At 57.1% G+C, this 25,764-nt stretch overlaps 1 protein-coding gene across 1 annotated transcript in view; it reads left to right on the top strand.

The window, feature by feature from the left end:
• Positions 1 to 7,376: 7,376 nt before the first annotated feature.
• KCTD1 (potassium channel tetramerization domain containing 1) overlaps positions 7,377 to 25,764 on the top strand; it is a 166,716-nt gene continuing 148,328 nt past the window's right edge. Inside the window, exon 1 of the mRNA XM_080685695.1 lies at positions 7,377 to 7,708. Within this exon, the coding sequence (XP_080541821.1) occupies positions 7,700 to 7,708 (9 nt within the window). The 5' untranslated portion in view covers positions 7,377 to 7,699. The remainder of the gene's footprint in view (positions 7,709 to 25,764) is intronic.

Genomic DNA, 25,764 nt, shown 5'->3' with positions numbered 1-25,764 from the left:
AGGAAAGGTACAAAAGCCTTTCAAATTAAACTTAAATATAATAAAATAATTTAAAACTAAAACAAATAGAAAAGAACAAAATGTGTAAACAGTAAATTAAACATTTTCTTTAGTGCAACTTCCAAATGATGCCCGGGACGTAGATGTAGATGGCAATGTAGACTGGGTTGAAAGGTTTTTGGTCTTTGAAACATCAACTTCAGTGGGAACAGTGTTGTTGGTCTCCTTTTTAGCTAATGCTCTGATCCTGTGCTCTCCAGGGGCGTGTCTCCCTACATCACCACGATAACGTGTCTCCGCATTCCCAGGGTGATGTCGGGGGACGCGTCCGCGGGCATTACAAGGAGCCTCTGGAAGACTGAGAGGTTGTTCCTTCTACTGAATGGGGGATATAAATCCGCCCACTCAGAAGAAGGAGCTGCGGCCGTGTTTCCCGACGTTGCCATGTTAACACTGCTGCTGGTGAAGGAGCCGAGGGGAGAGCAAGAGAACCCTCCGCTCTTTCTGCTCCGCAGGCCGGATAGAACAGCCGAACGGGCCAGATCCGGCCCGTGGGCCGTAGTTTGCCCACGGCTGCTCTAGAAACTGCTTTCTCTCTGGGTAACTTTAGAGGAAGGACGCAGACCCTCCGCGTGTCCTTAGCAGTTTGTCTGTAGGCTCTGCACACGACGGGAAGAGTAACATGCTTGGTCCTTAATTATTATTTTTTGAGCAGATATTTTTCCTTCGTGGGTTTGTTTGTTTCTAACTAGAGCATGTTCTGGATGCTGCTTTTTCTTCTAAGTCGATCTTAGGGTTTACCCACAGAGGGATTCCATCGGATACGCTTTATGGGGTGTTCTCCAGGGGTGGGGCAGGGCGAGGCTTTCTCAGCACTGAAACCTGACATCCAGGTCCTTAGAGCTTCAGGTGAGTGACATGCGGTAGAAGGCGGGTCCTTCACGGTTCCCACAGCAGAGAGATCCTGACACCCAGAGATGCGCAAGGAGAGAGCGACATCCATACAGATGGAGCCCCGTGGGGCCTGACGGCAGCCCGGGCTTCTCAGAGCGGCCCTGGCCAGACGGGGCGGAGAAGCACAGCCGGGTGCCCTCTGCCGGGTGGGCTGGGCCCGGCAGGCGCTACACGGCAGGCAGGCGGAGGGCCCTCCGGTGCCAGCGGCTGCTGCGAGGCACGGACATAGGAAACGGCCCAGCGTACCTAAGGAAGTGTGTATCTTACTAACGCTGTTCCCTTGAAATAGGCATTGCCCAGCTGTCAGAGGAGCAGCCTGCCAGACGAACACTCTGCAGACGACAAGGTCTAAGGCTTGGGAAAGGCCAAGTCCCATTAACGGGGTGGAACGTAGAACACTGGGCAATACGGTGATCGATCGACCGATGGATGGATTGGATTGCTCCTTTGAGATGTGGATCAGCCCTGAAGTTCTTCTCCTCCGATTTTCAAAACGATGCACCTCTTTGGTTTGGTGCGGTGTGGTTTTTAAAGCACTCAGTGGCACTGATTCTATAATTCCGGAAAGGCAAAGAGCAAGCAGATATGAAGGAAGAGGTTCGTGGCAGAATTCCACCTGAGCCCCGTTTCTGGTCAGCAATCTGTGGAACTGCTTCAGTAACTGTGTTGTATGGGCGAGGCAGTGTCGTCACCCGCAAGGAGCCTCGACCGAACACCGTGTTCCCCGCCCGCCACGTCACAGGTCTGTGACGTCACAGCGAGAGCTCACCGGGGAGAAAATCTCATTGCCCCGCATGATTTTACAGGACAAAGTGAGGTGCCCGCGTCATTTCCAGATAAAAGAGTAAGCTGAGATTTGGTTATTATCCTTAAGAATGATCACCCATTGCCAAAACTGGTTTGGCTCAGTGGATAGAGCGTCGGCCTGCGGACTGAAGGGTCCCGGGTTCGATTCCGGTCAAGGGCATGTACCTTGGTTGCGGGCACATCCCCAGTGGGAGGTGTGCAGGAGGCAGCTGATCGGTGTTTCTCTCTCATCGATGTTTCTAGCTCTCTATCCCTCTCCCTTCCTCTCTGTAAAAAACCAATAATATATATTTAAAAAAAAAAAAAGGATGATCACCCACAAAAATTCCCATAAATTAGGTATCGCCACTGCATGCGTGTTTTTCTTCTGTGCTATCGACTTAGACGGCCACACTTTGCAGGTTATTTATTTAGCAGCTACTACAGACCATAACGACAGCTGCTCTCACTTATTGAGAACTCACTGTATGCTAGGCACGGTCCCAAATATTACCCACGTAGCCCATTTAACCTCAAAATAAGGCTCCCGAGGCATTTTCATTCATATTTTACGCCTAAAGAACTAAGGCTCGGGTTGCACTGAACGTTAAGATGCAGAGTTACAATTGTAACTCAGAGTCATCGAACCTACAATTGCAACTCAGCGTCGTCACACCGACTCGCAATTGCTTATTCGAAATCTAGACCGTGAGTGTCCACGAGGAACAGTGAGTGCCAGCGAGGAATGGAGGTGCTTGCAACTCCTTCTTCGAGGATCTGCTTCCTTGCCAATGAATGTGTTTCTCCATGAAGTCAGACCATCTGGGAGGGGGCCAGGGGGCCTGACCCAGTGCCGTTTATTTCTGCGTTCGCCTTCTCCGTTGCTCCGTCACGTGAGAGCGTAACCAGCGTTCACATCGCACAGCCAGAGACACTGGCCAGGCCTCCACCTCAGGCCTCGCCTCTGTGTTGGTCCCGATGGGGGGTGAGCCGCAGAGGGGGTCCGCAGAACGGCCCCTGGGGAAGACCCACCTTCTCAGAAAGTGAGATGTGACACACTCGACAGGGACAGCGACACAGAAAGGGATCTACGTTCCAGAGGCTCATTATAAAGGTGGTGGTGGGGCCAGACCTCCAGGAATCACAGCCCCCTTGTGTGAGCGCTCCGTAAGGCTCCCATTCAACGCCAGAGAAAAGGGCACGTTCCCCAGGGTGACGGGGTCTCGGGTTGGCTGATGTAAATCAGGTGATTGCCCCCCAAAAACTGACTCCGAGGGAAAGAAAACAACAGAATCGGCCCTCCTGTGTGGTGGGGCCTCTGGGGTGACTGGAGGGGGGTCCCACTGGAGCACCGGCAGAAATGCTGTGGTTTAGCGGCGCAGGGAGAGGGGCGTGGCAGCTGGTGGTGGCCCGTGACTTCCACGCACACCCATGTGGAACCCAACACCAAGGCTTTGCTCTTCTTTTTTATTTTTTTTAAATATTTTTATTTGTTTAACAGTCACAATCCTTTTTAAAAATATATATATATTTACTGATTTCAGAGAGGAAGGGAGAGGGAGAGAGAGATAGAAACATCAGTGATGAGAGAGAATCATTGATCGGCTGCCTCCTGCACGCCCCCTACTGGGGATCGAGCCTGCAATCCAGGCATGTGCCCTTGACTGGAATCGAACCCGGGACCCTTCAGTCCGCAGGCCGGCGCTCTATCCACTGAGCCTCACCAGCTAGGGCTGCGGGGGGGGGGGGGATTTTTCACTGCGATCGGGGTGTGTCTGGCTTCTTCAATTTCACGTTCCATCTCAGCAGCTAACGTCCACGTCCTGTCAAATTGCCACCGAGAACATCCCCGAACGAAGCCGGGATGGCCCTGAGACCTTGTGATCTGAGGGTTCAGTGGCCACAATGCTACCAACTGGGCTGTCCCTGCGGTAACATTAGAGGGGCTGCCGCCCCCCTTACAGCACCTCCATTTCTCTTCTCCAGCAGCCGGAGTGCTGAACGTTCCCGGCCCAGCTCCCGGCTTCCGCTGAAAATATCCCGTCGTTGATCTCACCCTGGAAGATGGCAACGGAGGTCCGGGTTTCCCTCCTGGTTGTTTCCTCCCGACGGTTTTATTGCCATTACCTCCCTCCCGTGTGGCTAGCGGGGTGGAGGCTGCTGCTCTCGTTTCCACTATGGAATGAAAAAGGCGTTAGAAGGGTTTTTAATCTCCTCTTTCCCCCAAGTTCTTCGTGATTGGCACAAAACCCCCAACAAAACAGAAACAGAAACAAAAAAAGGCTTTGTCGACATCACAAAACGCAGTCACTGGCACAGGCATTCATGAGGTAAAAAAGGACTTTGGGGCAGTTGTACAACTGAGGTCAGGTCGGTAAGTTCGTATCTTGCATTTGGCAAGATATGGACCCTGCTTTGCACCTGCCATTTCATTAGAAATCTATTTCCAACGGTGAAACAAGTTGTCATCATCTTTGACCTGAAGGCCGTGACGTTGAATCATCTTTGTACTGCTCGGTGCCAAGTACGTCTTCACTCCGCGTCCCATGGTCTCATCTGGAGCCCCCTGCAGACCGGAAGGAGACTGAGACCCTGGTACATCTTCACTCTGCGTCCCATGGTCTCATCTGGAGCCCCCTGCAGACCGGAAGGAGACTGGGACCCTGGTACGTCTTCACTCCGTGTCCCATAGTCTCATCTGGAGCCCCCTGCAGACCGGAAGGAGACTGAGACCCTGGCTACAATGAAGCGAGGCTTTCCTCCGCGGTCTGCTTGCCCGTGGGACCACCACAGCTTTCTTGACCAACCCAATCGGGTGGGCCTCTCTGAAATGGCCGTGACCTGAAGCTGGAAGAGCAGCGCTTTGTAAGTGGTATCATTCTAAAGCAGGGGTGGGCAAACTTTTTGACTCGAGGGCCACAATGGGTTCTTACACTGGACCGGAGGGCCGGAACAAAAGCATGGATGGAGGGTTTGTGTGAACTAATATAAATTCAAAGTAAAGGAGCGGAGGGGAGAGCAAGAGAACCGGATAGAACAGCCGGATCCGGCCCGCGGGCCGTAGTTTGCCCAAGGCTGTAAAGCATTGGGACACCTGAGAAACGAACATTTCAGAACTCACTGTGTTCAGATGAGTATTATTTCCTCCAGAACGGGCACCTGGGAAGGCAAAGCCCCAGTAATTCCATTGCTTACATTCGTGTGAGAATTGTCCTTAGTCCATCCGGGAACAAATAAGAAAACTAGCCTCAATGTTTTTAGTCATATATATATATATATATGTTTTTTACTCTAAATAGCATAATGCATCTTCATCACGCACTTATTCCCAGACCTGGCATTCATTTTTTTTTTTTTTGGTGGGGGATGTTCCAAAAGTTAAACATCAAAGGACAAAGAGTTTTGTCATCAGAGACATTTGAAAGAATGTGCTAACAGGTTTTCAGGGACTTCCGGAAGTGTGGTTTTCAAGCCACGTCGGCACCATTTAGAACTGTGCACACTTCCTCGAGGTGAGTGACTTCCGGGGCACACGGCTCACCTTTCCCCTGGCCCTGCGTCTCTGTGGCCTGGTCTTGGCCCAGTCAGTGGCTGGCTTGTGACCTTGGGCAGGCTGCTAATTTCCTTTCCTCGTATGAAAAGTGATGGGAAGGACCAGATGCCCACAGAGCATCTTCCCAGCTCTATCAGGCGAGGACAAGGACACAGCATTCCCTAGACTTTGATTAAAAGTCACTATAGGCCTAACGGGTTTGGCTCAGTGGATAGAGCGTCTGCCTGCAGACAGAAGGGTCCCAGGTTTGATTCTGGTCAGGGGTGCATGCCTGGGGTTGCGGGCTTGATCCCCAGTAGGGGGCGTGCAGGAGGCAGCCTATCAATGATTCTCTCTCATCATTGATGTTTCTATCTCTCTCTCCTTCTCCCTTGCTCTCTGAAGTCAATAAAAATATTTTTTTAAAAAGAAGAAAAAGAAAAAAAGTCACACTAGGCCACCATACTGTCAATGTACTGTCATGTCAATCATTGAGGATATTCCTTCCATGGTCTCTTCTTCTCACACTAACGTTACATTTCGTCCCATTTGAGGGCAAGAGCGAAGTTTTTATTCATCTGAATGTGGGGCGTTGTGGACATTTACAATTTTTTATTGCAGATCAGAGGGTGTATCTACTTTGTGTCGGGGGCGGAAGGAAAATGTGCAAAAAAGAAATGATTCGGGTTTGTGTTATTTTGTAAGCCATTCTTTCTTTTTTCCTTTGCGCCTACAGAAGACTGATATTTTCAAGCCAGACACCCTCGTCATAGGAACTTGTCGTGTTTTTAAAAGTCTGCCAACACACCTGATTCTGAGTATGACATTCGTCCTCATATGATCTCAGCACTGACCTGACCGGCTATACTTTTTAAAGCCACAATGATGGTTAACGTCCCCTTCCTGCATTGCCTCCAGGGGCGGGGATTCCCAGGGCATGCTGGCTCTATTTAGGTGCTGTTCCTTCCTTCCTTCCTTTCTTTTTTTTTTTTTTTTAGCATCTCGGCCTTACAGGCTGGTCTTTTTCGTCCGAAATGTCGGCAAAGTCTTTGAATTAATGAACTGCGAAGTGCTCAAAAACCATACCATTTCCCAAAGTATCCTGCCAGGATGTAACACTAATGGGAGGTGACCCCTGAGTGGGAGCCAAGCATCGCACTCGCACTAAAAAGGGATTAAGATAACAACTGGCTCAGGCACCATCTCTTTGAACAAAGACCCAGACAGAAAGCAGAAGTGATGGGAGTGGGGGAGGTCCGCACTGCAGGGGCAATCTGGGGAAATGTGTTTATGTTACAGTCTCTTTGGCTCTGTGGAGCGCTTCCGTCAAATAATGGAATTACACAAACCCCCCTGTAAAAGTCCCAGGTGGAGAGAAGCGAAGAGAATGGAGCAGGGGAGGGATGGTTCAGGAGGTCGATTAAATAAACCTAAATTGTAAGTCCTTGGCTACACGTAATGCAGGTTTTGTTTTCTTTAATGTAGCTATTCAGACAAACAAACAAACAAACAAACAAACAAACAAAACAAGGGCAGTGTAACTCCTCCAATCTTTTTGCAATTCTGCATGGTTGAACATTTGAAATGAGTTTGTGTATCACCCCCAGGCGCTGATTCAGACTTGATTGGGGCAAAGCAGATTGCCTGTGCTTATTTTTATCCACGTCATTTGGGACGTTAGGTCGCCGAAGGAGCCAAAAAAAAACGCGCTGCCCCAATGCCCAAATTATCACCTATTCTTTGACCAGACAGGGCAGCGATCCCCCCCTCAACAAGTTGCCGACCTCCGTGTAACAGCCATGTCAGGTCAACTTGAGAAAGTGGAGAGCGAGCCCTCCACACAAATAAAAAGGAACAACCAACAATCCTTATAATTATCATCATCTGCTGCTTTTCCCTCTTTTGGCAAAGAAACACTCCATCCATTTGCAGAAATCGCCCGCGGAAACGTTACATCAAAACTAATCACAACGATTAAAATCAGCTTTTCTGTTGCAAGAGGAGGGGAAAACGCAAGTTGGAGGCTGGAATACGACTGTTTTTTCCACCAAAGGGGGGAAAAAAAAAAACAACCTGGAAAAACATTTTCTTACATGGATATTTTATCTATACGTTTGTGTAGACCTCTGTTTTTTTTTTGAAGGAGATCCATCGCCTGCCCTGTGACCAGTTAATGTGATTTAAGTTTTATTTCGGAGATTGATGTAGACTGGAGGTAGAGGCATGAGCTAATTGTATCCTGATCCTTGCCTTGAGGGGTTTCAAAGCCCCGGAGCAACACTCTTCTCTGTATTTTGTTCTGTCTACCTTCGCCAAGCTATTGCATTTCTCTCTGGCGTGGCGAGCCGAGCACATCGCTGGGAGAGAAATCGGAAAAGGGGGGAGAGGAACAGGAACAGGGGACTTGGAGAGAGACTTTGTGCTTCGATGTTTCAGGTAAGATCTGACGGTTCGGGTTTGTTATTATTTGCGAAGGAGGGTATGGCTGGGACTTGGGGCGCAACTCGCTTTTACGCATGTGCCAGGCATGGGGCGAGAGCGCGGCTCACTCGCACACACGCCCGGCGCGGCGGCTCGGGACCCGCTCGGACGGCGCCGGCGGCTCGGGGCTGCCCTGCCGGCCTCGGCTCTCCTCCCCCGGATCTGCTCCGCGGGTGGGAGCGGGCCCGGCGGGAGCTGGAGCGGGAGCTGGAGCAGGAGCGGGGCCGGGGCCGGGCGCGCGGGGGCCGGGCTTCCGGAGCTCGGGGCCGGCCGGGGAACTCGGAGCGGAGCAGCGCGGCTGCCGGAGCCCGTGCCAGCGCCGCCCGCCCCCCGTGCGCCAGCCCCGGCGGCCTCCGAGCCGCGTCCCCGCCCTCCCCCTCCTCCTCGCCCGGCCGCGCGCGCCCCTTTCTTCCCGGCGCGGAGCTCGGCGCCCGCGATCGGCCCGCCGGGAGCCTCCAGCGCTGCGGCCCGCGGACCCGTCCTGGGCCCGGCTCCGCGACCCCCGGGAGGGGACGCCGCCCCCCCGCCCCCCGCGCGCGGGCAGCCTCGGCGGCGCCCAGACCCCGGGGAGGACGCCATGGCGGCCGCCGAGCGCCCTGGGCCGCGGGCGCTTCCCCTGCTGCCGGGCCGGACGCGCGCTCCCCTTTGTGCGCCGCGGCCGCTGGCCATCGCTGTCCGCGTCCGTCTCGGCCGGGCTGATCCGGATTCCCCGCCTCCGCCCACCCGGCGCCTTTAAAGCCCCCACCCCCTCCCTTCCCCAGCTCCCCCCTTTCAGATGCAAACGTTTCATTTATTTTTGAAAAGCTCTCCTTCCTCTCCTCCCGCCTCCTCCCCAGATAAAGGGCCCGGCACGTGCTCCGAGTCAGAGTCTCCCCGGGAGGCGGGGGCGCGGGGAGCCGGTGGGGAGGCTGGCGGCACCGCCGGGGATGCTGGGGCTCGGCCGCGCTCTCCCCGCGCGCGGTGCCCGCGGCGCCCAGGCCAGAGCCCGCACCCTCCCCTCCCTCCTCTCCCTCCCGGCGGCCGAGGCCCCTTCCAGCGGCAGTTTCCCGGCCGCCGCCCGTGCCCGCCGTCTGAGCCGGCGCTGGGGGCGCCGCGGTGGGCGGGAGGGCTGCCGTTTGGCTCCTTCCGGACCCTTCTGCCGCCCGCGCCGCCCCTCTTCATGGGAACGTGGCGTGTGCTTCCTCCCGCGTCCCCCAGAGGGCCCCGACTGCAGCAGACAGAGTCCGCGGGGTGGGGGGCGCGTTCTGGAGAGCCCGCCTTAAAAGTGCGGCCGATCCCCCAACACCTCCGGGAAGAGGAGACCAGACGTGCGGTGCGGGACCCCCTCACCTGGGGCGCGCGCTCCTCGCAGCCGCCCGGGCCCGCACCTCCCCGCGCGCGCCGGCTTTGTCCGCCTTTGTGCTCCCCACACTCGCTCCGTCGTGGAAACGGTTTTGTCGGGCACCAACGCGTCCTCGCCGCGACTGCGCTTCGGGAGCCGGCTGGGCGCGAGCCAACTAAGTTAGCGAAGTTGGAGGTGGGCTGTCGGCTTCGTGCGTGGACAACAGCCACGCGGGACTGTCCGGGACGCGTGTGGCCCTGGCCCGGAGGGGCGCTGCGGTGGGCAGGAGCGATTTGGTACAAATGCTGCGTTCTCTCTTAGATCCGAGAACTGGCTGCTGTCACGCAAATCCTTGGCTGTGTGTGTGTGTGTGTGTGTGTGTGTGTGTGTGTGGTGTGTGTGTGTGTGTGTGTGTGTGTGTGTGTGTGTGGTGTGTGTGGTGTGTGTGTGTGTGTGTGTGTGTGTGTGTGTGTGTGTGGTGGAACTGGGGGAGACAGCCGTGGAACGTACTCCTTCTTTAAGGAACGTTTGCCTTCTGTTTTCAATCAGCTCCGCTGGCAGCTAGAGATACAAGTTTATTTGCGAATCCCCTCTGGGCACCAAGCACGCTTGGGTTATTTTAGCAAATTAAAAATGAGCAACATGCGTTTACCTTCTCAGCAGCAGACGCCTTCAGAGACCTCCTGTTGTGTGTGTGTGTGTGTGTGGTGTGTGTGTTAGAGAAACATTGTCTGTGTGTCTCTCCAGTGTGGTTTTTAATGTGGAAAAGGAGAAAATAAAGGGTTTTTCAAGGCCGAGGCTGATGCCATGACATCCAGGACTTCACCAAGGTCGATGGGCACCTGTGGAAACGGGGCCGCTAACCTCGCTGGTGAGTTCGAAGCGGCGGTGGATCCATCGGTGCCTCGGGTGTGCGTGTGTGGCATTTGGCTGACGGGAGGCCTGGTGCTGGGGAGGCTGCCCGCCCACCGCCCGTCTCGCCCAGACGTCCTGCTGCGGGAATGGAAAGGGGGGGGGTCAGCCACTGCTAGGGTGGCAGTGGGTTTACGGTCCACCAGGTAGGGTGCCCAGGTGACCACGGAGTTGTAAAACTTGGCGTCACAGAGAAAACTTCCTTGGTTTGGGCCTTCCCGTTATAACAGGGAGCAACTCGGTAAGCACAAATACCCGACATTTGCTGAGAAGAAATCTGAAGGGACCTGAGCTGCATGATAGTTCGCGGGAGAGGAGTCTCCCCGCACGGTAGTCGGAATGACGGCGGTGACTTCGCTGGATGACTCGGGCCCGCGGCACTGTACGTACGGAGTCCTCTGACTCACGCTAGAGGTCTCTCTTCCAGCGGTGAGCTTGTCCTTGTCATCCTTGGCCAGGGCCTGCGCGGAGGGGGTGCGCAGTGATAACTTGCTTCACACTTACTGAAATCATAGCGATTTGCTGACCATTCCCATCACCCTGGTGTGAGATGCTTGTTTTAGAGACTCACTAGGCAGTAATTACAGCACAGATTGTACAAAGTGCAGTCCTCCTAGAATAACTGCAATAAGCTTTCTACTAAACGATGATGAAAACATATCGTTCAGCCGAAACCGGTGTGGCTCAGTGGATAGAGCGTCGGCCTGCGGACTGAAGGGTCCCAGGTTCGATTCCGGTCAGGGGCACGTACCTTGGTGGCGGGCACATCCCCAGTGGGAGGTGTGCAGGAGGCAGCTGATCGATGTTTCTCTCTCATCGATGTTTCTAGCTCTCTATCCCTCTCCTCTCTCTTCCTCTCTGTAAAAAATTAATAAAATATATTAAAAAAAAAAAGAAAACATATCGTTCAGTTTGTTAGGTAGCATTAGGGACCTTTCGGCATGCCATCGTGGATCCAGAGCAGTCTGTTTTAAACGTACAAGCCGTTAGTGAGAGACGGGTTACGTCAGAGGACTTTCCGAATATTAAACGTGGAGTTCGCTCTGGGCTGCTCCCAGAAATACCTTCTCGTCTGGACGTTTCTAGACTCAGAGCGGTTGCTTCTAGTTCTGAGACGTGGCGCTTTCTGCTAAGATCTTCGTTGAATGCTCATGGCTTTCGAGTCATCCAGAGGGTGTCTGTCTGTTTGCGAACCATCAGTTCACCAAGGCTTTTCCTCCGTTGGATCTTAACCTGCGTTTCTGAACCTCCTGGGGGGGGGACTGACGTTTATGGTTTCCCCGGCAAATGGAGCTTTCCTTTCCTCTGTCTTTCGAATGAACCATCTTGGGAATAAAAACGCAGTGTTCAGATGCACGCCTGTACGCTGGTTTCTAATGGCTTACTCGTGCAGAGGCGAGACACAATGCAGTTTTGCTCGGCCCCGGAATAGTGCTCTCCGGCTTTTCGTTCATAAAAAAAACGGTCCTGGATGGAAATCACCTGATGGTTGCTGATGAGTTTGGTGTGAGCAGGTCGGGCAGAAAACAAAACAGGGATTATCCTTCAAGAATAACAGAACAGCCTTCATTAAGTTCACTCATTCAGTCAACAAATCCTTGTTGGTGCCTGCTGTGTGCCAAGATGCTGGACACCGGAGACGCGGTGGTGGGGACACATTCAGGCCCCAGTCTCTCGGGGTGGGGGCGGGTTGTGGCTCAGATAGGGAGGCAGATGTCCATAAAGCCAATTGAAGAACACACAGAGATGGGTAACATTAACCAAAAAGGCACGAGGCGGTCAAGACCGGGGTCGGGCTTCCGGAGGAAGTGTTACAGAATGAGATGAGGGCGATAGCCAGGAGAAGAAGGGAGAAAGCCGGGCGTGCGCCAGGGAGCGGGGAGAGGGACCAGCCTTTGCCAGGCCGGGAGAGGTGGGCGCAGGGAAGAGAGCAGCCTGCAGGGACCGGCCCTCGGCAGTGCGAAGGGCTGGGCGGGGAGTGCGGAGAGGCGGGCAGCAGGGACGTGACCAGATGAGTGTGTTGAAAAGGTAATTCAGGCCAAAACCGGGTTGGCTCAGTGGATAGAGCGTCGGCCTGCGGACTGAAAGGTCCCGGGTTCGATTCCGGTCAAGGGCATGTAACTTGGTTGCGGGCACATCCCCAGTAGGGGGTGTGCAGGAGGCAGCTGATCGATGTTTCTCTCTCATCGATGTTTCTAGCTCTCTATCCCTCTCCCTTCCTCTCTGTAAAAAATCAATAAAATATATTTAAAAAAAAAAGAAAAGGTAATTCAGGTGTCGCTGTGGGCAGTGAGTGCAGGGACCGAGAGCGACTGGAAGCGGAGCCCCTGGAAGGCTAGGCTAGTCATCCAGGCAAGAGAAGATCTAGCCGGGGTGAGGGTCGGGGCAGGGGAAACGGAAGAATGGAAGAATTCGAGATCTCCTTAGAACAGGGGTGGGCAAACTTTTTGACTTGAGGGCCACAATGGGTTCTTAAACTGGACCGGAGGGCCGGAACAAAAGCATGGATGGAGGGTTTGTGTGAACTAATATAAATTCAAAGTAAAGGAGCGGAGGGGAGAGCAAGAGAACCCTCCGCTCTTTCGGCTCCGCGGGCCGGATAGAACAGCCGAACGGGCCGGATCCGGCCCGCGGGCCGTAGTTTGCCCACGGCGGACTTAGAAGGTAAATGGACAGGACAGAGTACAGGATTGGTTGGAACAACCAAGGAGAGAGTCGGCAAGTGGCTGCCCACCTGGATTTCTGACACAGTAGCCTCATGGACACTAGGATTCTGAAGATGGGGTGGTGGTGGGGTGGGGGGGATTCTGTACCTTTCCCGTCATCTCTCGTCGCCAGAATATTCATTCAGTGTTGAGCCTTATTCACATCCTCTGTAACCGAATTCACAAGAGACACCAAGGTCGTCCTTTGTTCTTTCAGCCTCACCCAAGGACACGTTTTTATTGATGGAGAGAGAGGGAGAGAGAGAAACACGGATGTGAGAGGAACCTCAGGCGGTTGCCTCAGTATTTACCCCAACCAAGGACAGAACCCACAACCTTTTGGTGAACTAGACGACGCTCCAACCAACTGGGCCACCTGGCCAGGGCCCAGGCCCGGCTCCTGTGCCTCCAGGGCTCCCCCGTCTGGGAGGGGCCCCCACCGTGGGTCAGACATGCTCCCCACTCCTCTGTGAGCTGCATGGTGAGGTCTTACTTGCCTAGCTCAGCTAAGGTGAGCTCGCCTTCCGACTAGGCCTGTGTTGAACCTCCTGAAAGGAAGCCAAATCTATGCCTTATGCTGCAAACGAACTGTGCTGAGCTAGGGTAGAAGCATGGGCGCAGTGACTGGGAGAAGGAACTGCTACCCGTGCGCCTTAAGAGGCCACGTCCATACAAATACCGGGCACGGTTACCGCAAGGCACTCACGGGAACCTCTCAAGGACCCGAACACGGACAAGTTGGCTCGGTCCGACCTGCGCGGCCTCAGCTCTGCGTCCTCCCCCTCGGCTCCGGGGCATCTGTCCCTCGTGCGTCTCTCACCTTCTGGACGGATCCTTGGCGCGTGCGGTCTCAGTGCCACAGCCTCCTGCTTTCCTCCCGCCGACACGGCGTTGGTGTTGCCAATACCCCGTCTCTTCTGCCCCTCGGCGTGACTTCTCTAAGACCCGTGCCCTCGTGTCTGGGCCACAGACGTGTGCAGCTGCCAGGAGAGAGATGCGTATTCGCCACCCAAATACCGTTGGTGGGTTTTAGCAGCCTCCCGTTAGGCAGGCAGTGTTTCTCAGCACCAGAGCCCTGGCGCGGGGGGTCGGTAGGGGGGGGTGTCCACGCGGGGCGGCCGCCCTGAGAGTCTGGGCGCGCTCTTCCCAGAAGAGTCGGGGCCGGCGCGCCCTGGAGCAGCGGCTTTCCGTGATGTCCAGGAGCCGGTTCCAGCGTCACCGCGGCGGCTGGTCCCCGTCCGCAGCTCCACCGGTGCACGCCTCGGTGGTTCCTTGCGTGGGGCCTGAGCGCAGCTCTGGGTGGAAAAGCCGAGTCACCGCAGCCACGTCCCCTGGGACCCGCCTCTCCTGTAACCACGGGGGCTGAGAGGCACAGGCGTATGTGTGTGTGTGTGTGTGTGTGTGTGTGTGTGTGTGTGGAGCCCATGTGCAGACAGGAGCAGCGTGGGCCAGCCTGCCTGACCTCACCGAGCCCCAGAACAACACCGAGGCAGCCCGTCTCCCAGGTGAAAGAGCAAGGTAGGAAGGTGGTGTGGCTTGCCTGGAACCGAAGGCCAGGCTGGCAGCCGAGCGGAGGTGGAGCCGGGGGCCCCTGCCAGTCCCTCATCCGCTGCCCGCACTGCTGGTCCTTGGGGGCCGGTGGTGCTGGGTGAGCACCCGCCGTGGCACCTGCACGCGCCTTTCTTCTCCGCCACCAGCTTCCCGTCACCTCCCCCCTCTCCTTCCCGTCCAGCCCCCCGGGGAGCTCCCATCAGAACCCGCATCCAACTCCCATCCCAGGAGAGAAATAAATAGCTGCTTGAGCCTGGCCGGTGTGGCTCAGTGGTTGGGCGTCGACCTAGGAACCAGGAGGTCTCCATTGGACTCCCGGTCAGGGCCCAGGCCCGGGTTACGGGCTCCGTCCCCAGTAGAGGGCTGGCAGGAGGCAGCTGATCCGTGACTCTCATCATGGATGTCTCTATTCCTCTCCCTCACCTGCTCTCTGAAATCAATTTAAAAAGTCTATTTTTTAGAAAAGCAGGTTGAGATCGTTGCAATCCGACATCGGAATTGTTCTCAAGCTCTTGCCCAGCGCGTGGCTCACGCACAGGGCCCCGTGGCGCTCACCGAAACTCGGATTCGTTTCCATCTGACAACAGCTCGGGTCCTGCTGCCGGCGCCGCGGCTGCTGTTCGCAAGAGTTATGAGCTGAAGAGGCTGCTAAGCAGATCGATGTCAAATGCTGGCGAGAGGAAGGGCTGTGCTTCCTGATCGATCTTCCCAAGGCGCCCACTGCCGTCACCACGCACTGTGCCGAGCGCGTTCTCCGCTGGAGATCTGCAGCTGACGGGTGAAATCTGCAGCTGATGGGTGTCCAGAAAACGCGTGTAAAACCGAAGGCCAGCCTCGCCACGTGGGGTGGGTGGGGGATAACGCCTCTCCTCCACCTGCCCCACCCCAGTGCCTGCCCCAGATTCAGATCCCACTGCAGCTCTTTCTAACGGTCATGTCTCAGGTCAATTGCTTCCTCTCTCTAAGCTCCGTTTTCTGAACTGTCCATTATAGGCGCCATAAATGAGATAATAATATGAGGTCATTATCAATGAGCTAACAGCACTGGGTGGGGGTTGTTCTGAGGCGTCAGTGAGATGGAATGGGGCGAGGATGCCTGGCACAGAGCAGGCAGGAGCTGCGTGGGTTCATCTTGGCCTCCTCAGCTCCTAACGCGGGGCCTGGCTCCCGGGATAAGGCATCACCTTGGGTTCCGGAGCACCGAATTTCAGGGAACTGCAGAACAAAGCAGGGGTGATCTCACTTCGCCGTGAGGACTTCCCGCCGTTGACGGGAGGGTCCGCGTTCTTCCAGACCCCTTGCCTGGTGGGGAAGGCTTTTCCCTAACCAGTTAGATCAGACGTTTGGGGACCGACCAAATTTAATCGAGGGAACCACCGTTGGTGCTACATGGGACGTTGCTTCAGAGGCGTCATCAGTTTACCTTCTTTAAAAATGTCTTTTGTATTGGTTTGAGAGAGAGAGAGGAAGGGAGAGGGAGAGAGATAGAAACATCAATGATGAGAGACTCATTGATCAGCTGCCTCCTGCACGCCCCCTGCTGGGGATCGAGCCCACAACCCGGGCGTGTGCCCTGACCGGGAACAAACCAGCGACCTCCTGGTGTACAGGGCAGTGCTCAACCACTGAGCCACACCAGCCAGGTCCGCTTACCCCGTGCTTACTCACACCACGGCACTCGGGTACACAGCTGTCCTGAGATTCCCCAAACCGCGGCCAGTGCGAGCTGGGACGTGACGAAACCCCCGTGCTCTGAGCCCACTGGGTTTGGCTGGTACACAGCAGAGAAACCCGGGGCAGGACGGTCCCCGTTCCCCCCAGCAGATGGCAGCGGCACACACCCGGCGACAGATCTCCGGCCTCCGCTCTTGCTCCTCTAGTTCCTCACCCGCGCCCCACCCTCCCGCAAACGGAAATCTGAGCCAAGGGAGACCTCCCCGCGGCCCTGGTCCTTTGCAGGAACCACTGAGGGTCACAGGGCAGCTGGTCGGGGCAGCTGGCGAGCCTGCACCTGGGAGTCACCCCCTTTCTCCCCCTGGGGCTGGCAGGGCGGGGTGAGGAGAGAAAGCAGCCACTGTGTCTGTTAGAGCCACTTCCTGCCGGCGGCATCCGGACACACACACCCGAGTGGAGGCCTGGCTGCCTGCGCCGGCGCAGATCGGCAGAGGGAGGCTGGCAGCCGGCCTTGGGGGTGCAGATCGGCAGAGGGAGGCTGGCAGCCAGACTTGGGGGTGCAGATCGGCAGAGGGAGGCTGGCAGCCGGCCTGGGGGGTGCCACCACCGCTCCGGGAGGAGAGCTCTGTGCCCGTTAGAAAGCGGCGTGCTGGCAGAGAGGAGACGTGGCCAGCGGGCCAGGGGGCCGGGGCAGAGCGGTGCCTGCCTGTGCCCCTTCGGGGAGTGAAATGGGCTTGGTCTTCAGTGGCTTGGGACGGTGGGCCCACAGTCAGCTGTGCGACCCCAAACCTCGGGTCACGGTCTGCACACGCAGAGGTCATGGCACCCGCCGGGCGGGGTGTGGCAGGAGCTGAGACTAACACGGCGCAGTGCTTCCGGGCGGCGCCAGGCTGGTTTGTAAGGACTTGAACAGGGGTCCTCAGACTTTTTAAACAGGGGCCAGGTCCCTGTCCCTCAGACTGCTGGAGGGCCGGACTATAGTTTAAAAAAAAACTATGAACAAATTCCGATGCGCACTGCGGGCCCGGGACGCGTCGGCTGCTAAGCAGGACAGGCAGCGGCCCCAGGCGGGCCGGATCCATGTCCTCGGCGGGCCGCCTGTGGCCCGCGGGCCGTAGTTTGAGGACCCCTGGTAGTATCTTCCATGGCGAGACCCACTTTCCGGGTGAAGAAATCGAGGCACCGGGAGATGCACGAAGGTGCCAGGTCACGTGCTGAGGAGGGCCAGAGCCGGGATGCGGACGGTGTGCTCCGGCATCGGCCCGTGCTCTTGGCCCCCAGCACTGCTGCCTTCTTCCGAGTAACAGTTACCAGCAGCCGGCCGTCATGACGCGCTTCCCTTGTGCCAGGAACGCCACATGGTGACCCACCCACAAGGTGGGGGCGGGCGGCTACTCTCCCCGTCTTCCCACAGGCAGAGAAGTTACTTGTTCTGCCCCACTCCGCAAGAAACACGGTGACTGTCAGGACTCTGCTGTGTTACCGTGCTAAGTGGAGCGCCCCCCCCTCCCCGCCCCCCAAAACTGCCACAGAGACTTGGCGATGAGAGAGTTCGCCAAGGAGAAGACAGGACATGGGCTTGGGCTGCAGTGGTAGAAGGTGAATGCTGACCGTCTCACCCTGACAGCTTTACATCAAGGCTCTTAGACACAGGGTTGGGCACACGCAGGTGTACAGCTGTGAGGGTGCGAGACGCAGTTTATTCCTGCGTTCGTGCCTGTGATTGTGTGCGAGTCCATACCAGCCTTGGGCAAACTACGGCCCGCGGGCCGGATCCGGCTGTTCTATCCGGTTCTCTTGCTCTCCCCTCCGCTCCTTTACTTTGAATTTATATTAGTTCACACAGACACTCCATCCATGCTTTTGTTCCGGCCCTCCGGTCCAGTTTAAGAACCCATGGTGGCCCTCGAGTCAAAAAGTTTGCCCACCCCTGGTCCATACGCACAGCAGTCGGCCCGCTTTCGTCCGCCTGGTGTTAACAGCCTCGGAACCGTTTTCAGAAGCGGCCACCGGGCCACAGACATGGGGGCCGCTCCCCCTCCCGTTCCGCACTGCGCTCCTCTTCCGAGAGTCGTCACGCATCACCCGGAGGAGGCGGGAGATCGGGTGCTTCGCTCGCTGCCCCGGGCCTTCCGCTCACACACGAGGCGGCGCTTAGCCCGCCGGGGCTCCCCGTGGCGAAGGGGATGCACCCCACGTGGGGGCCGACAGCCTCTCGCCAGCCTTCTGCAGCTGGGACAAGGGGCAGGCTTTCGGGGGGCTGGAGCCTCGCCGCTTGGGAGCCTGCTTCCCACCTTACGCCCCAGCGGGCTGGGAGGACGGACACCCCCACACGGGGGCACGTTTGCGGGACGGAGCCTTCCTTAGCGGCTGGCCGGGCTGGAGGTCACAGCCCCGAGCCTCTGAGCGGGGGGCCGCTGTGGAGACTGCAGGGGGCTCCCCCTGCTCCCAGGGTGGCCGGTCCCCACGCAGCGGGCATGGGCACAGGAGTCCGTGGCCGGCGCAGTCACAGGGCCCCGGCCGTCGTGTCAGGGCTGGGCCGGGAGGCGGGCTGAGGACCTCAGAGTCAGGATGAAGTGCACGAACTTCCCCCTGAAGAAATCGGGGACATTTCTTTTTTATTTTCCTCTTCCAGTTAAACTTTTGTGCTCATGTAAATCTTGGCACAGTGTTATTCTTCTCTTTCTGACGAGGCAAGCCACAGCCATCCCATCGGTGGGTGATGTGATCGTAATGAGGCTAGTAGTAAGCGTCGCCGCCGTCTTCATTTGCCCAGAACCGTCCGACACACACTATTCCTCTCCATTTCCGCTCCTGCACCCACACTGTGTGACCTCAGCGTTAACGCGAGTGACTTACCCACTTCTTAACAGATGGCCTTTCCCAGGCATGAGCACGGGCCGTCTTCTCCAGAGCGTCTCTAGCTCCTTCTCTAGCTCCTTCCCCGGAGCGTCTGTAGCTCCTTCCCCGGGGCGTCTCTAGCTCCTTCCCCGGAGCGTCTGTAGCTCCTTCCCCGGAGCGTCTCTAGCTCCTTCCCCGGAGCGTCTCCAGCTCCTTCCCCGGGGCGTCTCCAGCTCCTTCCCCGGAGCGTCTGTAGCTCCTTCCCCGGAGCGTCTGTAGCTCCTTCCCCGGGGCGTCTCTAGCTCCTTCTGCAGAGCGTCTCTAGCTCCTTCCCCGGAGCGTCTCTAGCTCCTTCCCCGGAGCGTCTCTAGCTCCTTCTGCAGAGCGTCTCTAGCTCCTTCCCCGGAGCGTCTCTAGCTCCTTCTGCAGAGCGTCTCTAGCTCCTTCCCCGGAGCGTCTCTAGCTCCTTCCGCAGAGCGTCTCCAGCTCCTTCCCCGGAGCGTCTCCAGCTCCTTCCCCGGAGCGTCTCTAGCTCCTTCCCCGGAGCGTCTCTAGCTCCTTCTGCAGAGCGTCTCTAGCTCCTTCCCCGGAGCGTCTCTAGCTCCTTCTGCAGAGCGTCTCTAGCTCCTTCCCCGGAGCGTCTCTAGCTCCTTCTGCAGAGCGTCTCTAGCTCCTTCCCCGGAGCGTCTCTAGCTCCTTCTGCAGAGCGTCTCTAGCTCCTTCCCCGGAGCGTCTCTAGCTCCTTCCCCGGAGCGTCTCTAGCTCCTTCTGCAGAGCGTCTCTAGCTCCTTCCCCGGAGCGTCTCTAGCTCCTTCTGCAGAGCGTCTCTAGCTCCTTCCCCGGAGCGTCTCTAGCTCCTTCTGCAGAGCGTCTCTAGCTCCTTCCCCGGAGCGTCTCTAGCTCCTTCTGCAGAGCGTCTCTAGCTCCTTCCCCGGAGCGTCTCTAGCTCCTTCTGCAGAGCGTCTCTAGCTCCTTCCCCGGAGCGTCTCTAGCTCCTTCTGCAGAGCGTCTCCAGCTCCTTCTCCGGAGCGTCTCTAGCTCCTTCCCCGGAGCGTCTCCAGCTCCTTCTCCGGAGCGTCTCTAGCTCCTTCCGCGGAGCGTCTCTAGCTCCTTCCCCGGAGCGTCTCTAGCTCCTTCTGCAGAGCGTCTCTAGCTCCTTCCCCGGAGCGTCTCTAGCTCCTTCCCCGGAGCGTCTCTAGCTCCTTCTCCGGAGCGTCTCTAGCTCCTTCTGCAGAGCGTCTCTAGCTCCTTCCCCGGAGCGTCTCTAGCTCCTTCCCCGGAGCGTCTCTAGCTCCTTCCCCGGAGCGTCTCTAGCTCCTTCTCCGGAGCGTCTCTAGCTCCTTCCGCAGAGCGTCTCTAGCTCCTTCCCCGGAGCGTCTCCAGCTCCTTCCCCGGAGCGTCTCCAGCTCCTTCCCCGGAGCGTCTCCAGCTCCTTCCCCGGAGCGTCTCCAGCTCCTTCTCTGGAGCGTCTCCAGCTCCTTCCCCGGAGCGTCTCTAGCTCCTTCCCCGGAGCGTCTCCAGCTCCTTCCCCGGAGCGTCTCTAGCTCCTTCTCCGGAGCGCCTCTAGCTCCTTCCCCGGAGCGTCTCTAGCTCCTTCCCCGGAGCGTCTCTAGCTCCGCGGTTGGGGAGGTCCGCGTGAGAATCGCCTGGAGGGCTTATCACAGCACAGGTTCCTGGCTCCGCCCTGAGTTCCTGATGAGACAGGTCTGGGCGGGGCCCGAGGATTGGCCTTGCTCACAGGTTCCCAGAGGCTGCTGATGCTGGGGGTCCAGGGACCCCTCTTTGGGAAGCTCTGTTCACGGGAAGGGTGGACTTAGAGGCGCTCCTGGAAGGCCCCGAGGAGAATTCGGTGGTCGGATACACGGGGGAACCACGGTGCCCTCTCTGAAGGCTTGTGAGCACCCTAAAGACGTGTAGAAGCCTTGCCGCTCAGGAGTCTGTTTCTAACGCGTGTTTTCTAAACACGTTGGGCCACAGAGCCCTTTGTTCTGTCAGTACCGGTCAGCTCTCAGAATCGCTGCTCCGGGGACACGTCAGGAGAGGCTGTCCCGCTCCCGGGCCTTGATGGAGCTGAACTTCACCGCCTTCACCCCACTCCTGCCATGGGCCCAGCGGGCGGTTTCCCTCACTGAGCACTTCCCGCGCCAGCGTTCTCCTTCCAACCAGAGCATCTCATTCTCAAGCTCATTCCCACCAAACCTGCCTTTGACCTTTCCCGGCTCCCTCTTGCCCCAGGTTGCTGGTCCTCCCTCTCTACCTCCCTCCCTCCCTCCTCATCTCTCTCCGGGGGCTCAGGGACCACCGCTTCCACAGCACGTTCACCAGCACCCTCCGCTCCTTCTCAGTGGCCCTCTCTGTCCAGCAGCGCTCAGTCCCGGATCAGCTCAGTCCTGGATCAGCTCAGCCCTGGATCAGCTCAGTCCTGGTTCAGCTCAGCCCTGGATCAGCTGAGCCCTGGATCAGCTCAGTCCTGGATCAGCTCAGTCCTGGATCAGCTCAGCTCAGTCCTGGGTAAGCTCAGTCCTGGATCAGCTCAGCCCTGGATCAGCTCAGCTCAGTCCCGGGTAAGCTCAGTCCCGGATCAGCTCAGTCCTGGATCAGCTCAGCCCTGGATCAGCTCAGCTCAGTCCTGGGTAAGCTCAGTCCTGGATCAGCTCAGCCCTGGATCAGCTCAGCCCTGGATCAGCTCAGTCCCGGATCAGCTCAGTCCCGGATCAGCTCAGTCCTGGATCAGCTCAGTCCTGGATCAGCTCAGCTCAGTCCTGGGTAAGCTCAGTCCTGGATCAGCTCAGCCCTGGATCAGCTCAGCTCAGTCCTGGGTAAGCTCAGTCCCGGATCAGCTCAGTCCTGGATCAGCTCAGCCCTGGATCAGCTCAGTCCTGGATCAGCTCAGCTCAGTCCTGGATCAGCTCAGCCCTGGATCAGCTCAGCCCTGGATCAGCTCAGTCCCGGATCAGCTCAGTCCCGGATCAGCTCAGTCCCGGATCAGCTCAGTCCTGGATCAGCTCAGCTCAGTCCTGGATCAGCTCAGCCCCGGATCAGCTCAGTCCCGGATCAGCTCAGTCCCGGATCAGCTCAGTCCTGGATCAGCTCAGTCCTGGATCAGCTCAGCTCAGTCCTGGATCAGCTCAGCCCTGGATCAGCTCAGTCCTGGATCAGCTCAGTCCTGGATCAGCTCAGCCCTGGATCAGCTCAGTCCTGGATCAGCTCAGTCCTGGATCAGCTCAGCCCTGGATCAGCTCAGTCCTGGATCAGCTCAGCTCAGTCCTGGATCAGCTCAGGCCTGGATCAGCTCAGCTCAGTCCTGGATCAGCTCAGCCCTGGATTAGCTCAGTCCTGGATCAGCTCAGCTCAGTCCTGGATCAGCTCAGCCCTGGATCAGCTCAGCTCAGTCCTGGGTAAGCTCAGTCCCGGATCAGCTCAGCCCTGGATCAGCTCAGTCCTGGATCAGCTCAGCCCTGGATCAGCTCAGTCCTGGATCAGCTCAGTCCTGGATCAGCTCAGCCCTGGATCAGCTCAGTCCTGGATCAGCTCAGCTCAGTCCTGGATCAGCTCAGGCCTGGATCAGCTCAGCTCAGTCCTGGATCAGCTCAGCCCTGGATCAGCTCAGTCTTGGATCAGCTCAGCTCAGTTCTGGATCAGCTGAGCCCTGGATCTGCTCAGCCCTGGATCAGCTCAGCCCTGGATCAGCTCAGCCCTGGATCAGCTCAGCTCAGTCCTGGATCAGCTCAGTCCTGGATCAGATCAGCTCAGTCCTGGATCAGCTCAGCTCAGTCCTAGATCAGCTCAGTCCTGGATCAGCTCAGTCCTGGATCAGCTCAGCCCTGGATCAGCTCAGCCCTGGATCAGATCAGCTCAGTCCTGGATCAGCTCAGCTCAGTCCTGGATCAGCTCAGCTCAGTCCTGGATTAGCTCATTCCTGGGTCAGCTCAGTCCTGGATCAGCTCAGCTCAGTCCTGGATCAGCTCAGTCCTGGGTCAGCTCAGCCCTGGATAACCACCTTTTCTTCACCTTTGAACCTGGCAGCCTGAGTGACACTAGTAGGATGCCCCACGATACTCCTTGCTGGGGCCATCGCGGCTGCTCATCCATCTGCCCAGTGGAGAGCCCTTTGGCTTTCACGGTGCCAGGCACCGCCCTGAGCCTGAGCAATACAGCGATGAGCAAGGCGGAAAGGTCCAGGTCACGTGGAGTGGACATCCTAGTGGAGGAACAAGAACCGAATCCAGACACGGTTACGTGCAGTGAAGAAAATAAAACAGGGTCAGGTGAGGCCTCCATAGAAGCTGGTATTGGCGCCGATGTCTGGATGGCGGGCTGGGAGCTTTCCTGGGCTGCCCCTGATGTGGCCTGGCAGTCCCCAGTTAATTTCTTATCTCGTTCCCCCGAGTCTGTTCTGGATCACCTTACGCTTTGTAACTTTCAGGCCCTTTCCCAGGTGTCAGACTAACTGGCCCCAGGATTTACTGAGGAGCTGTCCGCTCCCTGACACCAGAAACCTCACCCAGGGCTCCCCCAGTCCTCTCCCGTGTTCCTGTCCCTCCTCGGGTCTCATCTTTCCTCGCTCCACCGGCCTCATCCCTCTAGCCCAGTGGTTGGCAAACTCATTCGTCCACAGAGCCAAATATCAACAGGACAACGATTGACATTTCTTTGGAGAGCCAAATTTTTTAAACTTCAACTTCTTCAAACGCCACTTCTTCAACATAGACTCGTCCAGGCCGTGGTATTTTGTGGAAGAGCCACACTCCAGGGGCCAAAGAGCCGCCTGTGGCTCGCGAGCCGCAGTTTGCCGACCACTGCTCTAGCCCTCAACCATTTGCAAAGCAACCCCCAAAATGCATATGTTTAACCCCAACCCCCAATGTGACTGTATTAGGAGACGGGGCCTTTGTGAACACGACTAAGGGTCCATTCAACAATAAGGGTTAGGCCCTGGTCTGATGAGATTAATTTTCTTAAAGGAAAAGGCACCAGAGAGCTTGGTCTCTCCTCTTGAAAGAAGTGATGTGAGCCACAGCGAGAAGGCAGCCGCCTACAAGCCGGGAAGAGAGCCCTCCCCAGAAACCAAACCACCAAAGACCTTGATCTTGGACGTCCCAGCCTCCAGAACCGTAAGAAATAGGTCGCTGCTGTTGAAGGCCCCCTGCCTGTCTATGGCATTCTGTTATGGCAGCCTGCGCTGACGAAGATGCTGTCCTGCAACGCAAAACAGAGAACCTTCTGCTTCTGCTCCCCTCGCCCCCGCACCACCAGCACACAGCCGGTGCCACATGCCTCCTGCCCACCGCAATCTGGCTCCTCACCCCTCCCTCTCTCCTCCCCCCCTGCAGGTTGTCCTTTTCAAACCGCCTTTTCTTTTAGAGCGTGTTCCTGTGCCTTTTCAGAAAGCACTGGCGTTGCGGCACCGAGGGCGTTGGAAGAGGCATTATTTTTAACTTCCCTCGGGGCGGGGACCTCTGCAGTCTTCGAATGCTTCGTGCCACTCCACGGCCCTCAAACACCAGGCTGAATCTCTCCATGTCCCTCGATCCAATCATAGTTCTCAGTGAAGCTCCCTCGTTTCTTGCCTCAACGGAGTGTTTTTCCAGGCGATCGGGAATCATCGGGAGCCGCTCTTGTTCTGTGTCCTGTGCTTCTACACCAACACCATCGGGTTCCTCCCACTTGCCACCCAAAACGGGAGTAGCCCTCCCCGGAGTGGGATGGTGAAATTCAAGGCTGGGAAGTGGGTTCCTCTCCTTAAGGAAACTTTCCCTCTTGAACTCCGTCTTCTCTTTTTCATTTAATTAGCGTCCCATGGAGCTTTGCTCACTTAGTGGAATATTGTCACAGACTCATGCCCCGCGGGCACTGGGTCTCGGGGGGGGGGGGGGGGTCAGTGGCATTGCTTCCCCAACTTGACCTGTGGCATCCAGACCCTGGACACTGGCCCAGAGATAGAGGTGAGGCGGGTCGGGCCGTTCCACTTCGCCTCTGCCATGGATTTCCTCCAGAGCTTCCGTGCGGATCATGGATCGTTCTTGGGTCTACCCCCCAAGGACACCCCCAAAAAGAAAGCCAAAAATTCCTACCCAGCTTTGCAGTGACTTACTGGCAGCCCCTAAACCGTACAGGGCACGAGAAAGCCGCCGGCAGGGAAGGGAGAGTGAACGAAGGCCCGTCTGTAAAGCACGTTGCCCGGTGCCTGGGATGAAGTCAGTCCTCGGAGAATGGGAGGAAGTGGCCGTTGTCATAATCCCCGTTGCCATCACATACACATGTCCACACACGGACACAGGTAGGTACGTGAGCGTTCTCTCTGGCTCCACGTGGAACCTCCAAGGAGGGAAGGCACTCAGGATGGAGCTGTGAGCTCTAGGTCAGGGATGGGGAACGTGGGCCCTGGAAGGCCTGAGAAATCGTGTGGTCTGGCCCGGCCAGGGCATTAGGGGGAGTTAGTTAAATGTTGGACCGCACGGAGCGGGCTGCTTTTGAAGTTGATCCTTGTGTAGGGCCTGCGAATGACGTCCTACATCTCCAAGTGGCCCCCGCAGGAGAAAGGCTCCCGCCCCTGCGGGTGGAGATGGGCCACGTGCCGTCCTGTTGCCCGAGGCCTGGGGAGCAGGCTGGGTTCTGTGCAGAGAGAAGGGTCGTGGGACAGGCTGTACCGTCTGGGTCCCATCACGGTAGTGCCATGGTCGGCAAACGGCGGCTCGCGAGCCACAGGCGGCTCTTTGGCCCCTTGAGTGTGGCTCTTCCACAAAATACCACGGCCTGGGCGAGTCTATTTTGAAGAAGTGGCGTTAGAAGAAGTTTACGTTGAAAAATGTTGGCTCTCCAAAGAAATTTCCATCGTTGTACTGTTGATATTTGGCTCTGTTGACTGATGAGTTTGCCGACCACTGGGGTAGTGAATGTCTACAGAGTTTCATGGATAGGCAAGCTTGGCACCCCGCGGACTGCACCAGGGGCTCTAGGACGAAGGGGTGGCCCTAAATTGGGAGCAGGAGAGACTGGGGACAACC

The sequence above is a fragment of the Plecotus auritus genome, assembly GCF_963455305.1.
Source record: "Plecotus auritus genome assembly, chromosome: 8".
Lineage (NCBI taxonomy): Eukaryota > Metazoa > Chordata > Mammalia > Chiroptera > Vespertilionidae > Plecotus > Plecotus auritus.
The sequence above is the reverse complement of the archived record's forward strand: the minus strand, read 5'-3'. Positions and strand labels throughout refer to the sequence as shown.